The 23,963-nt window shown below is 36.8% G+C and overlaps 1 protein-coding gene across 8 annotated transcripts in view; it reads left to right on the plus strand.

Annotated features, from left to right (window-relative positions):
- The window catches only part of STAM (signal transducing adaptor molecule), a 79,336-nt gene extending 57,356 nt beyond the window's left edge, over positions 1-21,980 (plus strand). For all 8 annotated transcript variants that reach the window (XM_036459369.2, XM_036459344.2, XM_036459364.2 and 5 more), the window contains 7 exons: positions 2,169-2,263; positions 6,192-6,283; positions 8,015-8,102; positions 8,542-8,596; positions 9,469-9,622; positions 11,948-12,120; positions 19,531-21,980. In XM_036459369.2, the coding sequence (XP_036315262.1) occupies positions 2,169-2,263; positions 6,192-6,283; positions 8,015-8,102; positions 8,542-8,596; positions 9,469-9,622; positions 11,948-12,120; positions 19,531-19,753 (880 nt within the window). In that variant the 3' untranslated portion in view covers positions 19,754-21,980. The remainder of the gene's footprint in view (positions 1-2,168; positions 2,264-6,191; positions 6,284-8,014; positions 8,103-8,541; positions 8,597-9,468; positions 9,623-11,947; positions 12,121-19,530) is intronic.
- The last annotated feature ends 1,983 nt before the right edge of the window (positions 21,981-23,963 follow it).

Raw genomic sequence — 23,963 nt, forward strand, 5'->3', positions numbered from 1 at the left:
TGCAAATCAACCAGACAGCGGAACAACTAGTTGGCTATGACGTTCACTGACCACCAGGGGATACATGCTCAATGCAGAAGTTGCACCCAGCCAGCAGGTCCTTATCACCTGATCAGGGCCTGCTGGTCAACCTCTTGTCCTCTCCCCCTGGCTGGCAGGCTCCAATCACCTGATGGAGAACAGGGAAACGGGTGGTGGGTGGCAGCGGACGTGGGTGGCAACAGAGCCCTGATTGCCCCTCCCGTCACCCTACACACACAGGGCAGTGGTGGGAAGTGGGGCCAGTTGCTGGTAGCCGGGGAAGATTGGCCCTGATCGCAGGCCAGACCTAGGTACTCTACCTTTGCATAAATTTTGTGGGCTGGGCCTCTAGTACATACTATAATACTAGAAGCCCTGAGCACAAAATTCTTGCCTTTGTGGATGGGACGGATCCCTCAGCCTGGCCTGTACCCTCCTGCAGTCTAGGAACCCTCGGGGGATGTCCAACTGCTGGCTTAGGCCGGATCCCTGTGGAGAGCTGTCATCTGGACGGACATCCTTAGCTCTGCTGCGGGGGGGGAGAGAGGCTCCCACCACTGCTGCTGCACTTGCCAGCCATGAGCCTGGCTTCTGGCTGAGCTGCGCTCCCCCTGTGGGAGCATACTGACCACCATGGGGCAGCTTCTGCATTGTCTGCTTCCTGGTGGTCAGTGTGTGTCATAGCGATGGGTCATTTCACTGTTTGATTTCCATATTAGCCTTTTATGCCTGCAGGATTGGACTGAAACCAGTTCTCCAGTATCTCCTGAGCAGTCCTGGATTGTGAGATGGCATAGGGCTGGGAAGGGATGTGGGAATTTGGCCAGCTGGAGAGGGACCACAGGAGGGCTCCAGGGCATGTCTGGCCTTTCTCACTCAATCCCAATCCACCAGACCCCAGCAGCAAGCTAACCTACTGGTCGAAGCATCTGCCCCCTGGTGGTCAGTGCACCTAATAGTTACTGGTCAACCAGTCAACTGTCTGCCCCCTGGTGGTCTTTGCATGTCATAGTGAGTGGTTGAGCAGCCTTAGCATATCATTAGCATAATGTCCTTTGATTGGTTGAGTGGCCAACTGGAAGACCAGACACTTAGCATATTAGTCTTTTATTATATGGAATGATTTCTCAGTTGGAAAATAATGAAGTTATGTTTGAGCTGTTTTAGAAATTGCACAAAACTTTGATCATTCAAAAATATTTTTTGAGAGCTTGCTAGCTTTTCTTAGACTAGATACAGATATAGTGAAGATACAGAATGCACCTTAAAATGTGTTCTTGTGAACATTTTGTGCTACAAATAGTGTCTCTGTCATATGTGTTTTCTTGTGGGGAAAAATTTGCTGGTAAGTACTAGATAGAGCACAAGAATGGACATCTTGATTAAGGTACTGCTATATATCATACTAGAGGCTCGGTGCATGACATTTGTGCACTCGGGGAAGGCCCCTCAGCCCTGCCTGCACCCTTTAGCAGTTTGGGAGCCATCAGTAAGACATCTGCCACTTGTGGCTGAGTTGCACTCCCCCTGTAGGAGCGCACTGACCACCAGGGGGCAGCTTCTGCATTGAGCATCTGCCCCCTGTTGGTCAATGCCTGTCATAGCGACTGGTCATGCCACTATTTGGTCGATTTGCATATTACACTTTTCTTATATAGGACTAGTGACCCGAAGCATGAAATTTGTGAAAGAGAAGGCTTTCCTTCCCCTGGCTGCTGGCAGGCACCCAGGACCCGGGCTTCCCTCACAGCACTGGCTTCATCCAGAAGGATGTCTAGTCTAATTAGCATATTACGCTTTTATTATTATCGAAGATTACAAAGGATTCTTAGATTGGAGCCTTCAAACCACTTGAACTTGACAGTTCTTAAATATGTGGACCTCTTTATAAGGGAAGAGTTAGTGCCTTATAGTAAATATTTTAAACATTCACCAGCCTTCCAAAAGGTAACGCACTATGTGTTTAATAACTTATCTTTTTGAGGTCTTATCTCTTATTTATAATAATGAAATGTTCATTTCATTCTTCACTGGATTGATGTGGGTTTCAAATCTGATATTAATGTAAGTTAAACACTATAAAAGGGAAAGATTTATAGAAATAAAAATCTTTATTATAGTTAAATATTCTTTTTTGTTCCTCATAGTGATCCCAACTGGTGGAAGGGTGAAACTCATCAAGGCATGGGGTTATTTCCCTCTAATTTTGTAACTGCAGATCTCACTGCTGAACCAGAAATGAGTAAGTATTTTACAGTCTGTCAGTGGATGATAATCATTAATCCTCTTAATGAAGGCTGAGTAAATTCAACTTTTTGGAGCAGGTACTTTCTAATAATAGTGTTTTCAAGGTGTTTATTAAAAATGCAGCTGCCTGGTCAGTAGATTATTTACCATAAATCATTTAAGAATTGAAATCATTTGTGTACCAAGATTATCTTTAGAGATTGATTTTTTTCTTTAAAAAAATTTATATCTACTTATACATATAAATATGTGTGTGTGTGTATTCACACACATATATGTATATATGTGCTAGTGTAAAAATGCACACTAAAAAGTGTTAATGGAATTTATGCAATATATGTTTTCATTATCAGTTGATAAAAGTGTGACAAATGCAGTGTAACCTCAAACAATTCTTCCTTTTCAAAGGTTGAGACCATTTCTCTAATGTTCTAACCTCAAATTTGGAAGCTGTGGCCTCTAAGCAACAGTAATGGCTTTTCTAAACCTTCCTGTAGATATTCAGAAGCGGCCATAGCTAATCATACAAATAGTTGTTTTTCCCCCCCAAATCTTTGCTAACTAGGAGAAATACACTAGAAAGTGGGGCCAAAGAGGTAGTGCTATTACTGACAGCCATAATAGTTGCAGGAGATGTAACTGGTGGTAGCTTATCAAAATGTTGATAGTTGACTACATTTTTTCATAACACTGTACTTTAATGAATCTTCATAATGAGTTTGAATCATCAAGATTGTCATGACCTCCCTTTGTTTAAGGAAACAGTAATATGTTCTAGTCTAAAAAGATTTCTATTAGTGATTGGCATTTTTAGAATTTTAAAAGAATTTTTGTATATAAGTTATAAGCCACAGTTATCTGGAAGAATATTTCATCTCAGCTCATCTGTCTATAACAGCTAGAAGGAATTAATGTTATAAACTGCAAGATGCTTAATTGTTTTTTAGTTTACAAGAATTCTAAGAATGGATTTTTGTTAGTCATCTTTTTATTTTCCTTAGCACCAACTACTAAATACAGACTAGACATAATATAAATATTAGTGCAATAAATAATACACAAGTGTATATATAGAGATATTACTTTTCTTTAAAAACATAAGTACACTTATGTTTTCAAGAGAAGGCTTTCACAACAAACCAGACATTACAAATCTTGAGAAAATAATGCCCTCTCAGTTATGCCAGGTTGTTTTTTGTCATTTTAATAAACAGATTCCTGATACCTATTTCTTTAATTGAATTCTTTTTTTGTTAGAACAATAACAAAAAAAATGTTGTAGAACTTTGTTTGAATGGCAATGCATACTGTGCTCACTTTTAACCTGGGTTGAGGGTGGAGTTTTTTTGTTTGTTACTGTGGGATTGGATTATCCTGAATCAATTATTGGAATGGGTAGTATAGCCTCGGAACTGCTGTTCATGATGAGATCCAAGAGCTCATGTAGATCATATAGCCATCTCATCTTTTTCCCCATTATATAGCATTGCACTTTAAAATTAGTATTCAACTCATATATTTCACTCTGGACCAACTAAAAGAGAAACAGGAACAGCAGAGCTTATGTAACGTAGTCCTCGAGTTTGGAAGATGAGGGCTAGTGTGATCCTCATAGTCTCATTCTTCATGAGGAAGCAGAAACTCACTTAATGTGTCAAATAGAAATACCTGGCCTCCTTAGCTTGTTAGATATTGGTAGACACAGTTAGATATTGTGAAAGCACTTTATTTTTTACATATATAAGCATTTTATATGTATATTCACATACACACACACACACACACTATACATAATACACGTGTGTACATACCCTATTTCCCCGAAAATAAGACAGTGTCTTATATTAATTTTTGCTCCCAAAGATGCACTAGGTCTTATTTTCAGGGGATGTCTTATTTTTCCATGAAGAAGAATACGGTACACATTTATTGTTAAATGAAAATAAAGGAAATTTATTACCTGTATACAGTACCGTAGTACTGTAGTTGTCAACACAAACCAGACAAACTGTGAATCCTACAGTATTAAGAATTTACTCATTTATTCAATGACAATCATGTCATCATCTTCTGGAACATCATTATGACAATCCAATTCCTGAATTTCCTGGTGAATTTCTTGTGACTCCATTTCTTTCAGAATCAGTGGACCAAATCTCATGTTTAGCCTGGGGGTGGGGGGGCTTATTTTTTTGGGGGGATGCCTTATATTTCACTCAGAAGGAAACCTGTAAGCAGGTCTTATTTTCGGGGAAACACGGTAGTAATAGTATTGGTTCCTATGAGAAAAAGCACTGTAAATTTGTGCACAGTCAGCTGGCGGGATGTGAAGTCTACCATGTGTCTCTCATGGATAGCGGATAGTATAGTACTCTCCCAGTTTTCTACTTGTTAATAGCTCAAGATGTAAAAAGCAAAATATATATAGCATATGTCTCTTTTTTTCCTCCATGGAAAATGACATCAGCTGAAACTGTGTGTGTGTGTGTGTGTGTGTGTGTGTGTGTGTGTGTGTGTAGAATTTTGCTTTATGGTGACTTGAATGGGATGAATTAAACTATTTCCATTCTTTATGGAATCACATAACAAGGAATATGTAAGTGATGTTCTCAGAGTAAAATCATAGGCCAGATTCCAGTTGTATGGGCTGGTAGAACCAGATAGATTGGCATTCAAATCCAGGCTTTGCCATTTATTAACTTTCACCTATGCAAGAATTTATAATCTTTCTAAGCCCCTGTTAACCTTATTTGTGAAATAGGCCTATCTCATAGTATTGTATTGTAATTCTTTGGAGGAAATATAATATGTACTCCATTAAGCATATTAAATAGTTTAATAGATATTATTTCCCTTACTTAATTCTACCCTTTGCCCACTTCCCTTTCCTCTTGATTCTTAATATTTTTATGACGATTGATTGACCATATGGATACAAGGATGGAAAATTCAGAGAGGAAATTCAATTCTTTTTTTTTTTTTTATTAAGTTCAGATAGGAAAAAAGAGTGAGAGAGAGATACAATAGAAACATCAATGGTGAGAGAGAATCATTGATTGGCTGCCTCCTGCACGCTTCTACTGGGAATCGCGCTGCAACCCAGGCATGCGCCCTGACCAGGAATCTCGAACCAAAACCTCCTGGCTCATAGATCAATGCTCAGCCACTGTGCCATGTCAGCCTGGTGGAAATTCATTTCTTTTAAGCTGTATGTACCTTAATATTCTTTTGGAGAAGGTTAATTGCTATGTTAATTAGATCTTTATATGGTATGTACTAGTTAATGTTATATTGATTAGATTTTTAAAGTTTTCTTTATTGAGCAAGAGAAATATGCGTTTTTGGCCAATGGTTTGTGGATCCCTTAATAATCATTTTTAAATGCAAAGAACAGAGTAACTAAGATATATAGGCTGATGTAGTGAAAAATTCAGATCCTTGCCAAGGCTATTTTGTAAAATTTCCATTGGCTTGGATGTCGTTCTCTTAGTCTAAAGTCTGAGTGGCTTGCTGGAGATCATACAACTAACTTTCCAATTCATTGCATTGAAAAGTATGGTCTATTAAATGAGATTTTTCTAAATTGCAGAGTACATTTATGCCATTGTAAAATTTTGCTTTTTTTCACTGATTTACTAAATTCTCTTGTGCAGTAGGTGATTAATCTTCGTTTCAGAAATATACTTCTTAATTTTAGTAATGTGTCTTTTATGGAAAATGTAAAATCTTTAGAAGAGAAAATTAAGAAATCTTGACATTAAGTAATGTTTAGTCATTATTGCCGAAATCTGCAACTTAATTATTCTTTAAATTGAGTCTCTCAGCTTAAGGGAATATTAAAAAAATTAAAGTTCTCTCTTGTAACTTGAAGTGTTCTCAAATAAATGTATTCTAAGGAAAAGATAATATTGCATGTTTTACAGTAAAAACGGAGAAGAAGACGGTACAGTTTAGTGATGATGTTCAGGTAGAAACAATAGAACCAGAGCCAGAGGAACAAGCCTTTATTGATGAAGTAAGTGATTTCCACCTTGAGAGCAGTTCATACTTGGTATTGAAGTTGAAATATTTTTCTTGTCTTCTTTGAAAATAATTAATGCATGTGTTGTTTTAGTATAAAAACATAAACAATATAGTCCCATTCTTACCATGTCAGCACATATAGTTATACCTCATTATTTTAAATTTCTGTTTAATATTTTACAAAATGGATATATCATGGTTTTTTAATTCTGCTTTTGGACAGTGAGGTTGTTTTCAGTTTTTTTTTGTTTTGCTATTACAAACACTATTATGAAATTTTAAAAATATATTTCAAATAATGTATAATCATTTTATTTTAAAATGTTTGTACTTAATGCTAAAATTTTCAACTTATGATGAAAAATGAGAAGTTATCTTTAAAATATGTGAAGGGATTAATAAGTATTTAGCCTTCTTTTAGGGGAGCCAGAGCAGAAAGCTTGAAGAGTATTCTTTTTACAGAAATAGATTGTAGAAGACTGCTAGGAGCTAAGGAATCTAACTGGATTAGGGAAAGCTGATTGCATTACATAAGAAATGCATGTAGTCAGGTAAGGGTCTCTCTAGAAACACTATTTCTTTGATAGTAGATAATTTCAGATAGAGTGTAGTATTCTGTAAACACAACAAAAATTATCCAGGTGTTAGTTTTTTTTACCAACTGCAATCACCCCCTTTTTTTTTCTGTAGGAAAACTTTTCTGACATGTGCCTTTTTTGGACTGCTTGAAATGAAAGTTGTGAATATTTTACATTGAAAAATAGTACCAATTTCAAAACATAATATTCTTTTGCCTTCAGAAATTTCTTTATGCTATGTCACTTTTACTCTCTAGTAATTAATTCATCCCTCAAACTGTTCTTCTGTATGTAATGCAGAGTTTTTGTTCTTGTTTAAATAACTTCTGTGCTTTGAATTGGTAGTCTTTACATTATTTACCTAATGTAGATATGTTTAATAGTATAACCCTGTGAAAACCACGCATGGGGAAAAGCTTGTAATAGTATTTTTTGGCATGCTCTGTAAGATTGGTATTTTGATTTTCTTAAAACCTACATATAAATACATATAATGTATAGAGTACTAATATAAAGATGGTTTCATTAGTCCCATTGGTGATTAAAACAAAAGATTCTAAAGTACGATTAAATCACTGCCTAGAGATGCCTTCCAGCCTTTTCCACATAGAAGAATAGAGAGACCACAAACTGAAACATTGGTAGCAAGAAAATGTAGACAAGTCTTTGTGGCCCTACTTAGAAAGAGAACGAACAGCTGTAATATAGCTGAGCTATGCCTTTCTAAAACAGCTGTTGTATTCACCCTGGGGAGAAGTAATAACTGAGTTGTTAGTCATAAGTAATGCCATCGTGAGAGAGAGGTTACACCTGTCAGCATGTTAAGGCTACAGCCTCTTCAAAACAAAGTGAAATTCACTACCATGAAATTAGATTGAAGAATTCACATATTGTAAGTTTAAATGTGGCTCCATCCTCATTTAAGAGAATCACTGTGATTAAAAATAAGGAGTAAGAGCTTTCGAGGCTCTGATTTCACATGGTATAATACTTAAAGTACACAGATATTAACCACATAAAAACAAAATTGGAGTCTACATATCTGAATTACAAAAGTTCTCTATCCATTATCTAATTAACAAAGTGAGAACATATTGTTGTGTAATGACTAGTTGCTTTTTATATTAACTATTTAATTCCTGTAGGACAAAATGGACCAGTTGCTACAGATGTTGCAAAATACAGATCCCAGTGATGAGCAGCCAGATCTTCCAGAGTTACTTCATCTTGAAGGTAAACCTTGTTTTTCATTTATCTTCCAAATAAAGGATAATTAGAGATTATATCTACTGTTCTGTTACAGAATGGTTCATATTTAAATAAAATTGAAAATCATACGAAACATGTTCACATTTCTCACTCTTCTATGACCCAGTCTGACATTTATATGCTATTTAAAACTTTGGTAGAATTCACATTCTTATACAGTTCTATACAAATTAAATATTTTATTTAAAATATCCAAATATTTTATTCAACGTTTTAGAATACCGTAAAATAAATATTGGTATTTTAATATTTTTGAGACCAAGAAAATAAATCTTGGGGTCTCTTTATTAATATAATTTTTATTACTCCAAATTATATCTTGTATTTCTTATATGAATATTCATCAGAGATTTGCTTTCTTTATTTGCATTTTCTTATATTTCTTCAAATCTTGTCACCTTAGCAATGTGTCACCAGATGGGACCTCTTATTGATGAAAAGCTGGAAGATATTGATAGGTAAAAGAGCATGTGCCCTCTCTATATTGGGTATCTTCTTCCCTGAAGTTCTCTGTAAATTACATACTGGGATAGAGCTGCCATTATAATTAATTTTATTACGAATTTTATTTATTTTTTTCTGTTGTGCTATATTTTATTTTTTAATTTTTCTATTTTATTTCACTTGAATTTTTTATTTTTATTTTTTAATATTTTCTATTTTTATATGCCAAAGGAACCAGTCCTCATTTATTTGTTTTCTACTAGATGTGGAAATTTGAATTAGACCCAGCTCTCCTCTTTTCTTATCTTTTTTTAAGGTGAGGATTTATTTGACCGTCACTATATTAGTCTTTTTAAAAAATAAGGGTTAACTATTATAATCATGAGTGACATTACCAAAACCCAAATGACTCATCTATTATTTTCTCGGGAAACCTAAATATTTCAAAGTAAAGTCAACTACAATAAGCTCTCCCAATACAGTACCTAAATCTGAGTTTTGTTTTTTTTAATATATTTTATTGATTTTTTACAGAGAGGAAGAGAGAGGGATAGAGAGTTAGAAACTTCGATGAGAGAGAATCATCAATCAGCTGCCTCTTGCACACCCCCTACTGGGGATGTGCCTGCAACCAAGGTACACGCCCTTGACCAGAATCGTACCTGGGACCTTTCAGTCCACAGGCCGATGCTTTATCCATTGATCCAAATCCGTTTTGGCTAAATCTGAGTTTTGATTGCCTTGGAGTTAAATACGGGATATTTTCTGTCACAAGGTAAATTTTTAATAATGTCTGTATCACTTTTTGCTATTTTGATATTCATTATTTAGAATATTGGACTAATTAAATAGCAGTTATATTTCAAATTATTGTATAATATTTCAGAAAACATTCAGAACTCTCAGAACTTAATGTTAAAGTGATGGAGGCACTTTCATTGTATACCAAGTTAATGAATGAAGATCCAATGTATTCCATGTATGCAAAATTACAGAATCAGCAGTATTATATGCAGTCATCTGGTGTTTCTGCCTCTCAGGTAAGCTTTTAAAAACTAAACTATATCATTTTAAATTCTCAAATATAGTTGAGAGTATTTGGAATAAATGTGTTTTTATAAAATTTGAAACTTTTTAAAAGTAATGTAAAATAAATTTTAAAATAAATTTTTACTTAACAAATACAGTGTATACTATATAATTATACCAATGGTTTGTTTTTTTTAAATATTTTTATTCATTTCAGAGAGAGGAAGGGAGAAGGGGACAGAGAGAGAAATATCAATGGTGAGAGAGAATCATTGATCAGCTTCCTCTTGCATGCCCCACATCGGGGATTGAGCCCTCAATTTGGGCATGTGCTCTGACTGGGAAATCAAACTTAACTGGTTCATAGGTTGATGTTCAACCACTAAGCCATTCCAGTCGGGCCCAATAGTTGTTTTTTTAAAAATTATTTTTCTGTAGCGGTATGCATCAGAATCTCCCATCAAACTTTTTGAAAAAGTATGGATGCTTTGGTTCTACCCAGACTTGTTAAAGCAGAATCTTCAGGAGGGAGGCCCAAACGTGTGCATATTTTAAAAGTGTAATTATCTGGTTAAGAACTGCAGTTTTTTTTGTCTCAGTAAAATTTCTAATTATTACTAAATTCTTCTGGGTATGTACAGTGTTCAGTTTTATAGTGAGATGCTTTAATCAAGTATTTCACTCCTTTCCTTCACATAATACATGAAATGCAATACAGAGCCTTTTCCCTCTTTTTTGGTAATCCTCACCCGAGGATATTTTTTCCACTGATTTTTAGAGAGAGTATAAGGAAGAGGGGGGTGATAGAAAGAGAGAAATATTGATATCAGAGAGACACATCAATTGGTTGCTTCCTGCTTGTTCCCTGTCCAGGGCTGGGGATCAAACCTGCAACCCCATACCCTTAACTGGGAATTGAACCCTGACCCCTTGGGATCATCCACCGAGGTGGATATTTTATCCACCGAGCAATACCAGCCAGGGTCCCTTCCCTCTTTTCAGCTCAAATAATTATTTAAAGAGCTCTTCCCACACACTCAGAAAGTTCAGGGTATAGGGAGTAATTTGCCAGTCACTTCATTTTATCCATGTAGAGTGGTATAAACATTATATAGGTTAATTTTTGTTTTTAGCATAGGGGCTTAATCACAAGGAACAACAACAGCCTGTAATTATTGGAATTGAGAGTCTAGGTCAGTGGTTGGCAAACTCATTAGTCATCGGAGCGGCAAACCCTGTCTCCCAAGCCTCAGTTTGCTGACCACTGGGCTAGATGATTCCTACTCACAGGTGTTGATATCAATTTGAGCCAAAGAAATCCCCCCAAAGCCTTTCATGTTCAGTTTGAGAAGTACAAAAATATGCACTCATGAGGACCAGAATAGCTGTGTTTATAATGAAGACTTTTGGATTCTAATGCATGGGAAGTATCTTAGGACTTAACAGAAGTGCCAAGATGATTGGGCCTTGTCTCCTGATGATTGTGTTATTATCTTTAAAACTGGTTAAAAACAAAAACAAAACAAAACAAAAAACCCACGTTAGTACATAGATAGTAGCATTCTGTTATTAAACTTGTGAAATGTAAGGATTTAAAGAATACAAAGAAAACTAGAATATTATGTGTTTGAAGACTTTTGGAACTTAAGGCTTCAATCTCTTTAGATTCAGACAAGTACAGTTTTTAGATGCAGTAGTAGACAAACAATGGCCCAAGGGCCAAATCCAGCCTCCCATCTGTTTAAATAAGCTTTTATTGAAACATAGCCACTTTCTTTAGTTTACTAATTATTTCTGGCTACTTTCTATATAGGTCAAATTCAGTAGTTGTGACAGAAACTATATGGCCCACAAAGCCTAAAATATTTACTATCAGGACTTTTACAAAATAGTTTGCTGACTAAGTCTACTTTAGAAAGTTAGTTTGTTCTGTGTTCAGTAAACTAATTTAAGATATTTAAAATTGAATCTATAAGCAGATGCAATCTATTGATACACACAGTCAATTCAAAGATACTTCTTAAACATCCTTTGGAATTCCTTTTAGGGAAGTACTTAAAATATCAACATGGGAAAAGATACTATATTAGTATAAAGTTTCAAGATAAGTTCCTTTACTACTTCTGGAAAGAGGTAAACATGAGTTTAGCCAATGTTTACCTAAGAATTAAAATATTCAGAAGCCAATTTAACTGAAAAATATTTAACTGAAGTAATTATGAAAAAAGACTTCAGGGATATAATTGTTCTTTTTGTTAACTGAATGTCTCTAAAAAAAAAGTTTGGCATGCTTATTAAAATCTTAGAAAATCTAATGTTATCATGAACTGTTCTAGGTATACCCAGGGCCTCAAAGTGGTACTTACCTGCTTGCAGGGAATGCCCAGATGGCCCATCTCCAGAGCTACAGTCTTTCTCCAGAGCAACTGTCTTCCCTCAGCCAAGGAGCAATTCCATCCTCTGCAACCCCTGCCCTTCCTGCTCAGCAGACTCAGGCTTCTTACCCTAGGTAATTTGATTATCGACTACTATTTGGAGTTAATGTTATTATTAAAATTCTTTTTTGTAATATCTTTACAAGTTTTTTTTTTAAATTTTATTTTAGAGAGAGAAGGAGAGAGAGAGATGAGAGGTGAGAGAGAAACATTGATCTGTCGCCTCCTATAAATACCAGGGAGAGAAAGGTGAGGGAGAAACATCGATCTGTTGCCTCCAGTAAGTACCTGAAATGTGGATTAAACCCAAAACCTGGGTATGTACCATGACCAAGAGTCAAACCCCACTTCCTTTCAGGTTTGAGCCACACTGGTCAGGGAAAAATTCTTAAATGCCCTGGATCATCTCTAACCAGAACTGGATAAGAAACTCCAAAATAGATGCCATCACTAATACCAGATGTTTAGCTCTGTTTGTGGTAATGAGTGAGTTCTACAGGAACCCCTGCAGTATTGCAGCAATTGCCAGCAAGCCAGATCTGTCTTACTGACTCACTGAACTGCAGTATTCTGATTCTAACTTTGTCATAATTTATTTTTGTTTTTATTTAAGTCCATGATGGTATTTACTAAGGATTTTAGATTTGGTAACTATATGTTGTTTTTTACAAATTTCATAACAAATCTAAATGTTTTTATCATTATTGTTTCATAATTTATGGTTCTGAAAGACACGTATTTCCTTCTTTTTGCCCTGTATTGGAATTTATTTTTTTTTATTTTTTATTTTTTTAAAGTTTTATTTATTTATTTTTATTTTCAGTATAAGTACGTCCTATATATTGCACAGGCCACACATCTTTTCTTTTATTTTTTTATTTTTATTTTTTATTTTTTGAATAAATCTTTATTGTTCATATTATTACAAATGTTCCTCATTTTCCCCCTCTGCATTGCTCCCCTCCACCAGGTTCCCACCCCACCCTCTGCCCTTTCCCCACCCCTCATTGTCCTCATCCATAGGTGCACAGGTTATGTTCAGTCTCTACCCACACTTCCCCACTCCCGTTTTCCCTGAGAATCGTCAGTTCACTCCCCTTCCATACCTCTAATTCTATATATTCACCAGTTAATATTGTTCAATAGATTTTTTAATTTCCTTGGTTTTTAAATTCACTTGTTGATAGTTACGTATTTCTTGTTCATAATTTTTATCTTTATTTTCTTCCTCTTCCTAAAGAACCCCCTTCAGCAATTCATATAATTCTGGTTTGGTGGTGAACTCCTTTAGCTTTTTTTTTTATTTGTGAAGCTCTTTATCTGACCTTCGATTCTGAGTGATAGCTTTGCTGGGTAGAGAAATTTTGGCTGTAGGTTCTTGCTATTCATCACCTTGAATATTTCTTGCCATTCCCGTCTGGCCTGCATGGTTTCTGTTGGGAAATCAGCTGACAATTGTATGGGTGCTCCTTTATAGGTAACTACCTGCTTTGCTCTTGCTACTTTTAATATTCTCTCTTTGTCTTTTGCTCTTGGAATTTTAATTATGATTTGTCTTGGAGTGGTCCTCTTTGGATTCCTTTTGCTTGGGGTTCTGCGGACTTCCTGGACTTGTAAGTCTATTTCTTTCACCAGGTGGGAGTTTTCTATCACTATTTCTTCCAGTATTCTTTCGGTATCTTGCTCTCTCTCTTCTTCTGGGATCCCCATAATTCTGATGTTGGTTTGTTTGAAATTGTCCCAGAGGTTTCTTACACTATGTTCAACTTTCTGGATTCTCTTATCTTCTTGCTTCTGCAGAGGAGTGTCCTCTGGCTCTTTGTGTTCTAAATCTTTGTCTTGATTCTTGCGATCTTCCAGTCTGTTTTTAGAACTCTGTATAATATTTTTTATTTCAGACAATGTTTTCTTTATTTCTAGTTGATCCCTTATTACTTCTAGTTGATCCCTTTTCATATCCTCATAGGTCTTATTTATTTTATCGGCCTTTTCTAGGAAATTCTTGAAAAACCTTATAAGTATGGCTTTGAACTCTATATTCAGTCACTTTTTGTCCTCCGTTTCTTTCGTTTGTGATCTGTTTCCTTGTCTTGGCATTTTCGCTGCTTCCCTGAGTTGGTAGGGTGGCTTTGTGTGCTAAGGTGTCTTATATGGCTCTGTGGGTCAGTCTCCCAGTGACTTGAGGTGGACACTCTTGGTCCCCCCTTTTGTGAACTGTGTGTACAGCCTTGTTGTAGTTAAGTCTTGATTGTTGTTAATATCACTGGGAAGAACTGACCTCCAGGCCAATTGGCTATGTGGATCAGCTGTGTCTATGCCAGGAGACAGCCTTATTCAACTAGACTTGGAAAATTTCAAAAGCCTCTGTGCTCAGCTTGGATGGGTAGAGTTTCAGGGTGGAACCTACAGCCTTGGCTTGGACAACAGTCCCTTCTCTGGAAGCAAGGTGCGTGCCTCCGGGACTTCCTTTTTTCGCCCTTCCCCGGAGTTTCCACCTTACAGCCCAGACTCCCTCCGCATGAGCCTGGGTCCCCAGAGTCTGGCCTAGAACTGGGGTTCAGTGCAGTCAGAACTGGGGTTCAGCACAGTTCGGAGCTTTAATCTCCTTCCTGCTAGGGAACGCCAGCCAGGCACTCTGACTCCCCCTCCTCTCCTGCTCCTTCCTCTCCTCGAGTGCACTGTGTCTCCGTAACTTAGGCTTTTACAGCTCCTCTGATTTTCCTTCTGGTTTTCTCTTTCCTTCTAGTTGTAGAATTTCCAGTCAATCAACTTTTCTGTAGTTCTGGATAATGTTCATTTTGTATTTTAGTTGTATTTTTTTTTTTTTGAAATTGTTGTGTGAGGCTGCAGTTAGGCATTTACCTATGCAGCCATCCCTGTGTTGGAATTTAATATATGTCACAGCAAGATATATCATTTGAAAAGAGATGGACATTTTACCCCTATGGTCCAAATATTTTACCCCTGTGGTCCATGGAGCAAATATCTGAATATAAAATGATAGGCTCATTGTTTTGACCATTTACTTATAATATCCTCTATTAATTTGTTAAATGATTTAATGTCTTTTCTGCTTCTGTGTGAATCTAAGCTGAAGTCTTTCCCTCAAAATAAACAAAAGGTAGACTTTAGAATTCACCAGTTTGTAATTGTAGAAGTTATGTTATTCTGACTCATATTAGAAGTATCTTCGTGCACAGGCACAATTTCTAGAAAACTTTTCTTTAATATTGGGGTTGCCCGTGAATGCTCCTATACTGTCCTTACGTTGTATTATTCATCCTTAAAAGAGTCACACTCTGGGGATGCTTAGGGATTCACAAACAAGATACTCTCTACTGAAAGTAGCTCAGAAAAAAAAGAAAAAAGAAAAAAGGTTAGGTATAGCTCTTTCTGCCCCAGGACTTTTTTTTTTTTTTTTTGTTGAAATTTGGTGAATACCCTTACATGGAAAAGAAGCATACAGGGAACAGCTATTGTTAGCCTACTGTCTTAAAAACCAGATACAAAGTGAGTAGAGGTAGGTATTGTTGAGAAATCAGCCCGTGTGCATGAGTTATGTGGGAATCTCTTAGGTATTTTAGTGTCATCCAGAAATGCTGCCTCTATCTCAGCTGGTCCTCTGTTACTGTGTCGCATGCTGCTGTAGCTGCTTTGTTCCTTGTTCCTTGATACACATTCTTAATTCAGGGCCTTGAGAAACTTCTTTGTAAATCATAGCTGTAACACCTGTTGCTGTTCTCTGAGGTTTGTTCTGTCTGTTTACATAGCCTGTATTTGAAATACAGGGCATGCAGGGCATGCACTGTATTCCAGGGCCTAACTCTACTGATACTGTCTAGCTATTAATGTCACCTCTTATGAAACACATGTGCACTTCAACGGGTACCTTTTCCTTGACATCTTTAGCCCTCTTTATCTGGCTAATTCCTATTTATCTGTTCTTAGCTTTCTCTTTACTAGAACATCTTCCCACTCCAACACTGTTCCTGCTCTCTTGCTGTCATAGTACTCCAGCCCACTGTGTACTCTCTTGTAATCATCTTTAGACTAGTCTGTATCCCCACCTAAGCTATCATCTTGAGAGGTGCAATCAAGTTTCTTTAACCTTTATATCTATTGTGTGGCAGAGTTTTATACTTGATAAGAACTCAGTAAATACTTGATAAATAAATGTAACTAGTGGCCTGATGCACAAATGAAGATTTGTGCAAGAATGGGCCTTCGTTCCCCTGGCTGCCGGCACCGCCTTCACTCTGGCCGAAGTGGCTGTGGTGGTGTAGGATGTCTTCATCTACTCTATCCCTTGTTGCTTGGTGCCTGTGTATGCAAATTAACTTGCTATCTTTGTTGCCTTAATTTGCATATTCACTCCTGATTGGGGGGTGTTGCAAAGGTACCGTCAATTAGCATGTTACTCTTTTATTAGGTAGATTATTTATAGAGGCTTCACAAAGGCTTTGAGGCAGTTTTTAAAAACATATATAAATGTATAACATAATATATAAAAACAGGGTGGGACAAAATAGATTTATAATTATGAGTATACAAAACAGATTTTTTTTTAATTAATAAATTTTTATTGTTCATATTATTACAAATGTTCCTTCCCACCCCACCCTCTGCCCTTTCCCCATTCCCCATTGTCCTCATCCATAGGTGCATAGTTTATGTTCAGTCTCTTCCCACATCCCCCTCCCCCTTTTCCCCAAGAATCGTCAGTTCACTCCCCTTCCATACCTCTGATCCTATTATATTCAACAGTTAATATTGTTCATCAAATTTTTTTTTTTAATTTCCTTGGTTTTTAGATTCACTTATTGATAGTTACGTATTTGTTGTTCATAATTTTTATCTTTATTTACTTTCTCTTCTGAAAGAACCCCCTTCAGCAATTCATATAATTCTGGTTTGGTGTTGATGAACTCCTTTAGCTTTTTTTTTTATTAGTGAAGCTCTTTATCTGACCTTCGATTTTGAGTGATAGCTTTGCTGGATAGATTATCTTTGGCTGTAGGTTCTTACTATTCATCACCTTGAATATTTCTTGCCATTCCCGTCTGGCCTGCATGGTTTCTGTTGAGAAATTAGCTGACAATCGTATAGGTGCTCCTTTATAGGTAACTACCTTCTTTGCTCTTGCTGCTTTTAATATTCTCTCTTTGTCTTTTGCTCTTGGAATTTTAATTATGATTTGTCTTGGAGTGGTCCTCTTTGGATTCCTTTTGTTTGGAGTTCTGTGCACTTCCTGGACTTGTAAGTCTAATTCTTTCACCAGGTGGGGGAAATTTTCTGTCACTATTTCTTTCAATATGTTTTCGATATCTTGCTCTCTCTCATCTTCTGGGACCCCCATAATTCTGATGTTGGTTCTCTTGAGTTTGTCCCAGAGGTTTCTTACATTATCTTCAATTTTCTGGATTCTCTTGCCTTCTAGCTTCTGTGGAGGAGTGTCTTCTGGCTCTTTATGTTCCAAATCTTTGACTTGTTTCTTGCGATCTTCCATTCTGTTTTTAGGACTCTGTATAATATTTTTTATTTCAGACAATGTATTCTTTATTCTTGTTATCCCTTATCATTCTGTTGATCCCTTATCATTTCTTGTTGATTCCTTATTAATTCTAGTTGATCTCTTTTCATATCCTCATAGGCCTTATCGATCTTTTCTAGGAAATTCTTGAAAAACCTTATAAGCGTAGATTTGAACTCTATATCCAGTCACTTTTTGTCCTCCATTTCTTTCGTTTGTGATCTATTTCGTTGTCGCATTTCTCAGCTACAGATGGAGCGGGGTTTCAGGGTGGAGCCTATAGCCTTGTCTTCCATCAGCCCCGCCCTATGCGGCTCCTGGGTCTCAGGGTCCTTCAGTACTCGCCACAAGTGCCTCTGAGAGAAAGGTGCCCTCGATTTTCACCTGCTGCCAAACAGTCTATGCTCTCCCCAAATGAGCCCGGTATTGGGGTTCAGTTCAGTTGGAAGTGGAGTTGGAGGTGGCGTTCAGAGCAGTCTGGAGCAATTCCGCGGCACAGCCAAGCGTCCCTTCTCTGCGCGCAATGTGCGCGCCACCGGGACCTCCTTTCGCCGCTTCCCTGGGGTTCCGCCTTACAGCCCAGCTCCCTATGGATGAGCCTGAGTCCCCGGGGCCTGGCCTAGAACTGGGGTTCAGAGCAGTCGGAACTGGGGCCCAGCACAGTCAGAGCTTTTATCTCCTTCCCGCTAGGGAATGCCAGCCGGGCACTCGGCCTCCCTCCTCTCCGGCTCCGTCCTCTCCACGCGTGCCACCTGTCTCTGTACCTTGGGCTTTTACAGCTCCTCCGCGCTTCCTTCTGGTTTTCTCCTTGCTTCTCGTTGTAGAATTTCCAGTCAGTCGACTTTCCTGTAGTTCTGGGTAATGTCTATTGTATATTTTAGTTGTATTTTATTGAAATTGTTGTGTGCGGCTGCGGCTAGGTTTTTACCTGGGCAGCCATCTTGGATACAACGTCACTTTACATGAACAAAACTACTTTGATTCCACTTCCCCAAATTTATTGTAGTCCTTACCTGCCATCTATTGTCTTTTTAGTGAATGGCCACTCTACCAGTTATTTCTTCCAGTCATTCAGTTCTAAAACCTCAGGCATTCTTGACCACTCTACCCATAGCAAATTTTGATGGTAATGCCTTTAAAATCATACTCTTCTCTTCACCAAGTCTAGCCACCTGTCAGCTCTTACCTGGGCACTTGTAAAAGCCTCAGTCAGATATCCTGGCCCATACTGAGTCTGTTAAACCTAAGTCAAATCACATCATTCTTCTGTCCAGAATCGGTGTCTTTCCATCTCACTGTATAATTCAGAAACTTTACTATGGCCTCCAAGGCACTGTATATCCAAGGCTCCTTTCGCCTTTAATTCTGCCATTTTATTTTATGCGACTTTCCTCCTTTCTCACTCAGCTTCTGCCAGCATGGCCTCCTTTCTGGTCCTTGAACATGCCAGGCATTTTGTCTTCTCAATGGATTCTGTGCTTGCCATTCTTTTCACTTGACCAGCTTATTATCTTCCTATATAATAATCATGATACCCTCTCTCACTTCTTTCAGGACTCTGCTTAAATTTTTCCCTTATCTGAAATGCCTTCCCCTACCACACTGTAAAAGCCAGAGTCTCTTGTCTTAGGAACTCTTGGTCCTCCTAATAGGCTTTATTTTTCTTCATCCCAGTTATTACCACTTGACATATTATAAATTTGTTTATCTTTTTTTTTCCTACTAGAATGTAACTTCACGATGGTGGGGACTTTTTTTTGCCTCCTTTTTTTATTTTTTTATTTTTTTTACGATGATCCCAGTACCTAAAATAGCACATTTGACACATAACAGTTGACACATTATAGGTATTTAATAAATATTTACTGAATGGGTATTTAATGAATAGCTTCCGGTTTGTCTTTAAATGGGTAAGTTAGTCAATATTGATCTGAGTGTTTTTTCCCTTCCACAGCTCAATGGTCAGTTCTGTTCAAGGAAATACATATCCCAGCCAGGCGTCAGTATATAGTCCTCCTGCTGCTGCTACTGCTGATGTTACTATATACCAGAATGCAGGAACTAATATGTCCCATGTGCCAACCTATAGTTTAACAACGTCAGCAATGCCTCAACCAGCAGGCAGTCAACAACCACCTCAGCCACAGCAACCATATTCTCAGAAGGCTCTGCTATAGGATTTGGGATTCCTCTTTGATCTGCTAAATGCCACTGACAATGTTAGAGATTCTTTTAATATCTTAAGGTTTGTTTATCCTCATCTTATAGGAATCTGTCGTCAACAAGTTCAAATATTCAACGTTATGTTGTCAGGAAGGTAGAACTCTTCAGTTTGCACTGACTTTTCAGAGCTTCTTCCCCCCTCCTCTCCCAGAGGAATGAAACTACTTACAACATTTAATTCTTTTCGTCATATGAAAGAATTGATATGATTATTTGTCTCATAAAATTACCTGGTCTCAAAAAGTCAAACTTAACAAAAATGGTTATGGCAAATGTTATGTACATATATTTCTGTGTAACTTCATTAGTGGCTATTTTTGAATCACAGTGGTGATTGTGTGAATATATTTAACACTGTTAAATTAATTTGCATTGCTATTTTATTTTAATCATGAACAACTACCATGTTTCGTAATGTTTTGTGTAAATTTAAGATAATTACACTATCTGTTAAAGTGCAAGAGAACAAAGCTGTAGTATATTTACATGAAAGTATTATGTTAGTGTTTCAGTTTTACATTAAACTGAACTTTCCTTTGACTGATTGTGAATTAAACATATGTACATTATGTCTTTCTGTAGCCTCTGCATACTACTAGCTGTCATCACACCAGCATACAGTAGCTAAATTTTTGGTGCAGTTATAACAAATAATGTTCCCTTTTAAACTTTTACATTTTGGCATGGTATTTCAGAATATTGTGGGACCATGACACAAAATTAAGATAGGATCATGTTCTTTATATCTTATTTTTAAAGAAATAATGTTGATTTACTTTTCCTAGTTGAAGGTAGTAATTAGGTTTATAAACTGTATACTGTGTTTATTGGTGGCAGTGACACCAAAGATAGAGGCAGTGTATAGGAATTTGTAAACTGGAAAGAAACCATAAATAACACTACATTTTCAAAGTCTCTTGTAATTATTTAGGATATAAAAAAATTGATTCATCTGTCTTATCTCACTATTAGTCTTTTAAATATGTCTTTAACGTATTGTATCCCTTCATTCTTCATTAAAATGGATATTAGCACATGTTTCAAAGTAATCAATATTCCTGACTTTGCTTAACAGTTTGCATGTTTTTTCTTACCTTTCAAACTGGGTATGGTTTGCGCTCTCTTTATGAAGTTCTAATAGAATTATATTGGCTTCCTATTCAGGAGTTTTTCAACGAACACTTTTCTTTTTTTTAATCCACATGAAGTATGTTTTCAACTGACATTTTAATCTTCTTAGTTACAATTTTTCTGGTTGTGCTATCCCGTTATTTAACACTATTGTTTAAACAACTGAAAAACTGATCTCGGCGTCATATTATATGAGTTGAGTTGAACAAATTTTATTCCATAAATGAAAATTTAACTTGTATTTTCTAAGACTATTATAATCAGATAACTTGTTTCTTTTTCTTTGGACAAATGATTCCATCTTTGGCAAGAAAACTTAATGGTGACCTAATTATAGTTTCAAATTTAAAGCACCGTCTTCATTGTAAGTGTTTTACCCAGTGTTGTGTTTTCTTGACTTTAGAGTATGTTGCCCTCAAATAGAAATTTTAAATTTGAATTCAACCTTTAGTTTAAAAAATTATTATATTGTTTTTTGATCGGCATTGTCAAATCATAATCTTTATTTCAGTTTGAATATTCTAGATTAACTTACATACTTTACCCTATCATACTATATTTTTCTCTTTGTCTTTTGATAAATTTCTGTTTTATCAAAATGTATAAAATACATTTTATAAAATGTATTATTTCCCCATTTTATTTTTATATTCTTCACTCTGTAAGATCAGTTACATATTCTGTTATTTGCTTTTTGCCCTATAAAAGTCAAAAGAATGGTAAAATGAAAAACAAAGACCCTTATTATAATGCATACCTATTATATTTGTGTGCTTATAAAGGTTTTAATGATGAATACTTAAAACTGACACATCAGTTTGTGCTTTTAATACCAGATGGAAAAATTTCAATAACAAAGAACCACTGGGTTTTCTTCTTTTTGATGACATGGCAAGGGCAGAAATAGGAAAGGACCAGGTAGTGATTTGTTCTGAAACTAGTGTGTGAGCTGTACTTAAAAATTTTTCTTTAAAATATGAGTCTTTTTTTTTTTTTTAAGGAATGCAATTATTTATAAAATGAACTAATTAAAATGTGAATTTCTGTGAATCAAGTTTGACTTCTTAGTTTATTTCCTTTATGAAGTTTGAGTGTGCATCTATGAGCCAGTAACATCTAGCTGGAAAAATTCAAGTTTATTTACTGTCTAGCATAAATAGCCAACAAACCCCTTGGCCAATAGGATGTCATAATAGAGCAATGCCTTAAGCCTAGAAGCAATACTGTGATTTGACAGTCTTTTCTAAGTCTGTGGTTCTCTTCCACTGTTACCTGTCTCTCCTCAGTGAGGATTTTTTTTTTTTTATGTGCTTAGATATTCCTTTCTTTTTATTACAAACTTCTGGAGCTTTGTTTCTATACCTGTTAATTTTTGTATTTAAAATGCTTACTAGACAACTAATATTATTTTCTGATATAGCTTTCATATATGACATGTAATTCAGCTTGAGAATATCGTTAGTCCAAAACAAGTTTATATAAGACACATTACTGCCCTGTTCATGATAAACTATGATCTATAGTTTAAAATTTTCACACTTGTATCATTTTCTATTTTTTAAAAATTCTCTAAGTGATTAATTGCTTATATCCCTTAGAATAAAATATATAGAAGAAATTTACCTAAAATATTTTCTTAAAGGCCTATGACATACTCCTATAAGCATATCATCTTTTATTTTAGAATCATGACTTGATTAAATGTACTTGTCAAGTATCTAGATTATTTTCTACTAATTCATGCACTGGGGAGAGAGGGGGTGTCCCTCAGCTCAGCCTGCACCCTCTTCAATCTGGACATCCATCTCACAGTCCAGGACTTCTGGCTCCTAACTGCTCATCTGCCTGCCTGATTGCCACTAACTGGTTCTGCCTGCCAATCTGATCACCCCCTAATCGCTCCCCTGCCGGCCTGATTAATACCTAACTGCTCTCCTGCTGGCCTGATTGCCCCTAACTGCTCCCCTCTGCCAGCCTGGTCGCCCCCAACTGCCTTCCCCTGCCTGCCTGATTTCACCCTCAATTGCCCTCCTCTGTTGGCCTGATCTCGTCCCCAACTGCCCTTCCCTGATGGCCTGATCACCCTGAACTGTCTCTGCCTGCCTGATCATCCCTAACTGCTCTCCCCTTCTGGCCTGATCTCCTCCCAACTGCCATCCTCTGCCAGCCAGTTTTGTTCTGATTGATCTATGCCAGTCAGCGTCAAAAGCTCCGTCTCCTAGGCAGCCATTGGCTCTTCACACTTCACCCAGATTTGGTTCTGATTGGTTGGTTTCTATGCCAGTCAGCATCTTTGGGCCTACCAATGGGGCCTGATTGGAAAGGTGGATCTGATCAACAGCCCTGGTGGAGGCCTGGAGAGAAATGGAAGCGTGGCTGATGGCCAGGCCCAGAGAGAGAGAGAGAGGCAAGTGCTAATCAACAGCTGCCACAGAGGTCTCAGATCGGACGCTGCTTCTCTCTCCAGGCCTCTCTCTGGACCTGATTTGCAGCCCCCTCAGCAATCAGTGCTGGGCCACCATGCCTTTTTCTGTAGCAGTCAGTGCTGGGTCACCATGGCAACCCAGTGCTGACTGCAGTACTGACTTTCGGTTGGTCAAACTGGTGACAGACCCAGGGTTTTTATACACTAGAATACTGTATATAATGACATATGCATCCCAGTTTTTAAGCAAAAGTGAGAGTTTTATATATTTTTTCTTAGTATGATCTTTAAAATTATAGAGCTTAGTAAATTTTTTCTGAAGCTGTCCTAGTTTCCACAGAATTTTTTTTTTCTTATGATGTTCTAGAGAATTTTAAATCTCAATATTTAAAATCTTAGATTTCCTTGCTGAACAAAATATAACATTTATTGGCAATAACTTGTGGCCATACTGAATTTAGATGATTTTCAGATTCTAGCTTTTACTTCCCACTACCATTATTGTCTGCTGCTTCTTATAGATGCAGAGAATTTCTGATAAGGATTACATATTAAATTAAGAATCAACAAACTCCTGAATAAAAGCAAAAGGTACTGCTTTTAATGAT

This window comes from Pipistrellus kuhlii, unplaced genomic scaffold, assembly GCF_014108245.1.
Source record: "Pipistrellus kuhlii isolate mPipKuh1 unplaced genomic scaffold, mPipKuh1.p scaffold_m20_p_1, whole genome shotgun sequence".
Classification (NCBI taxonomy): Eukaryota; Metazoa; Chordata; class Mammalia; order Chiroptera; family Vespertilionidae; genus Pipistrellus; species Pipistrellus kuhlii.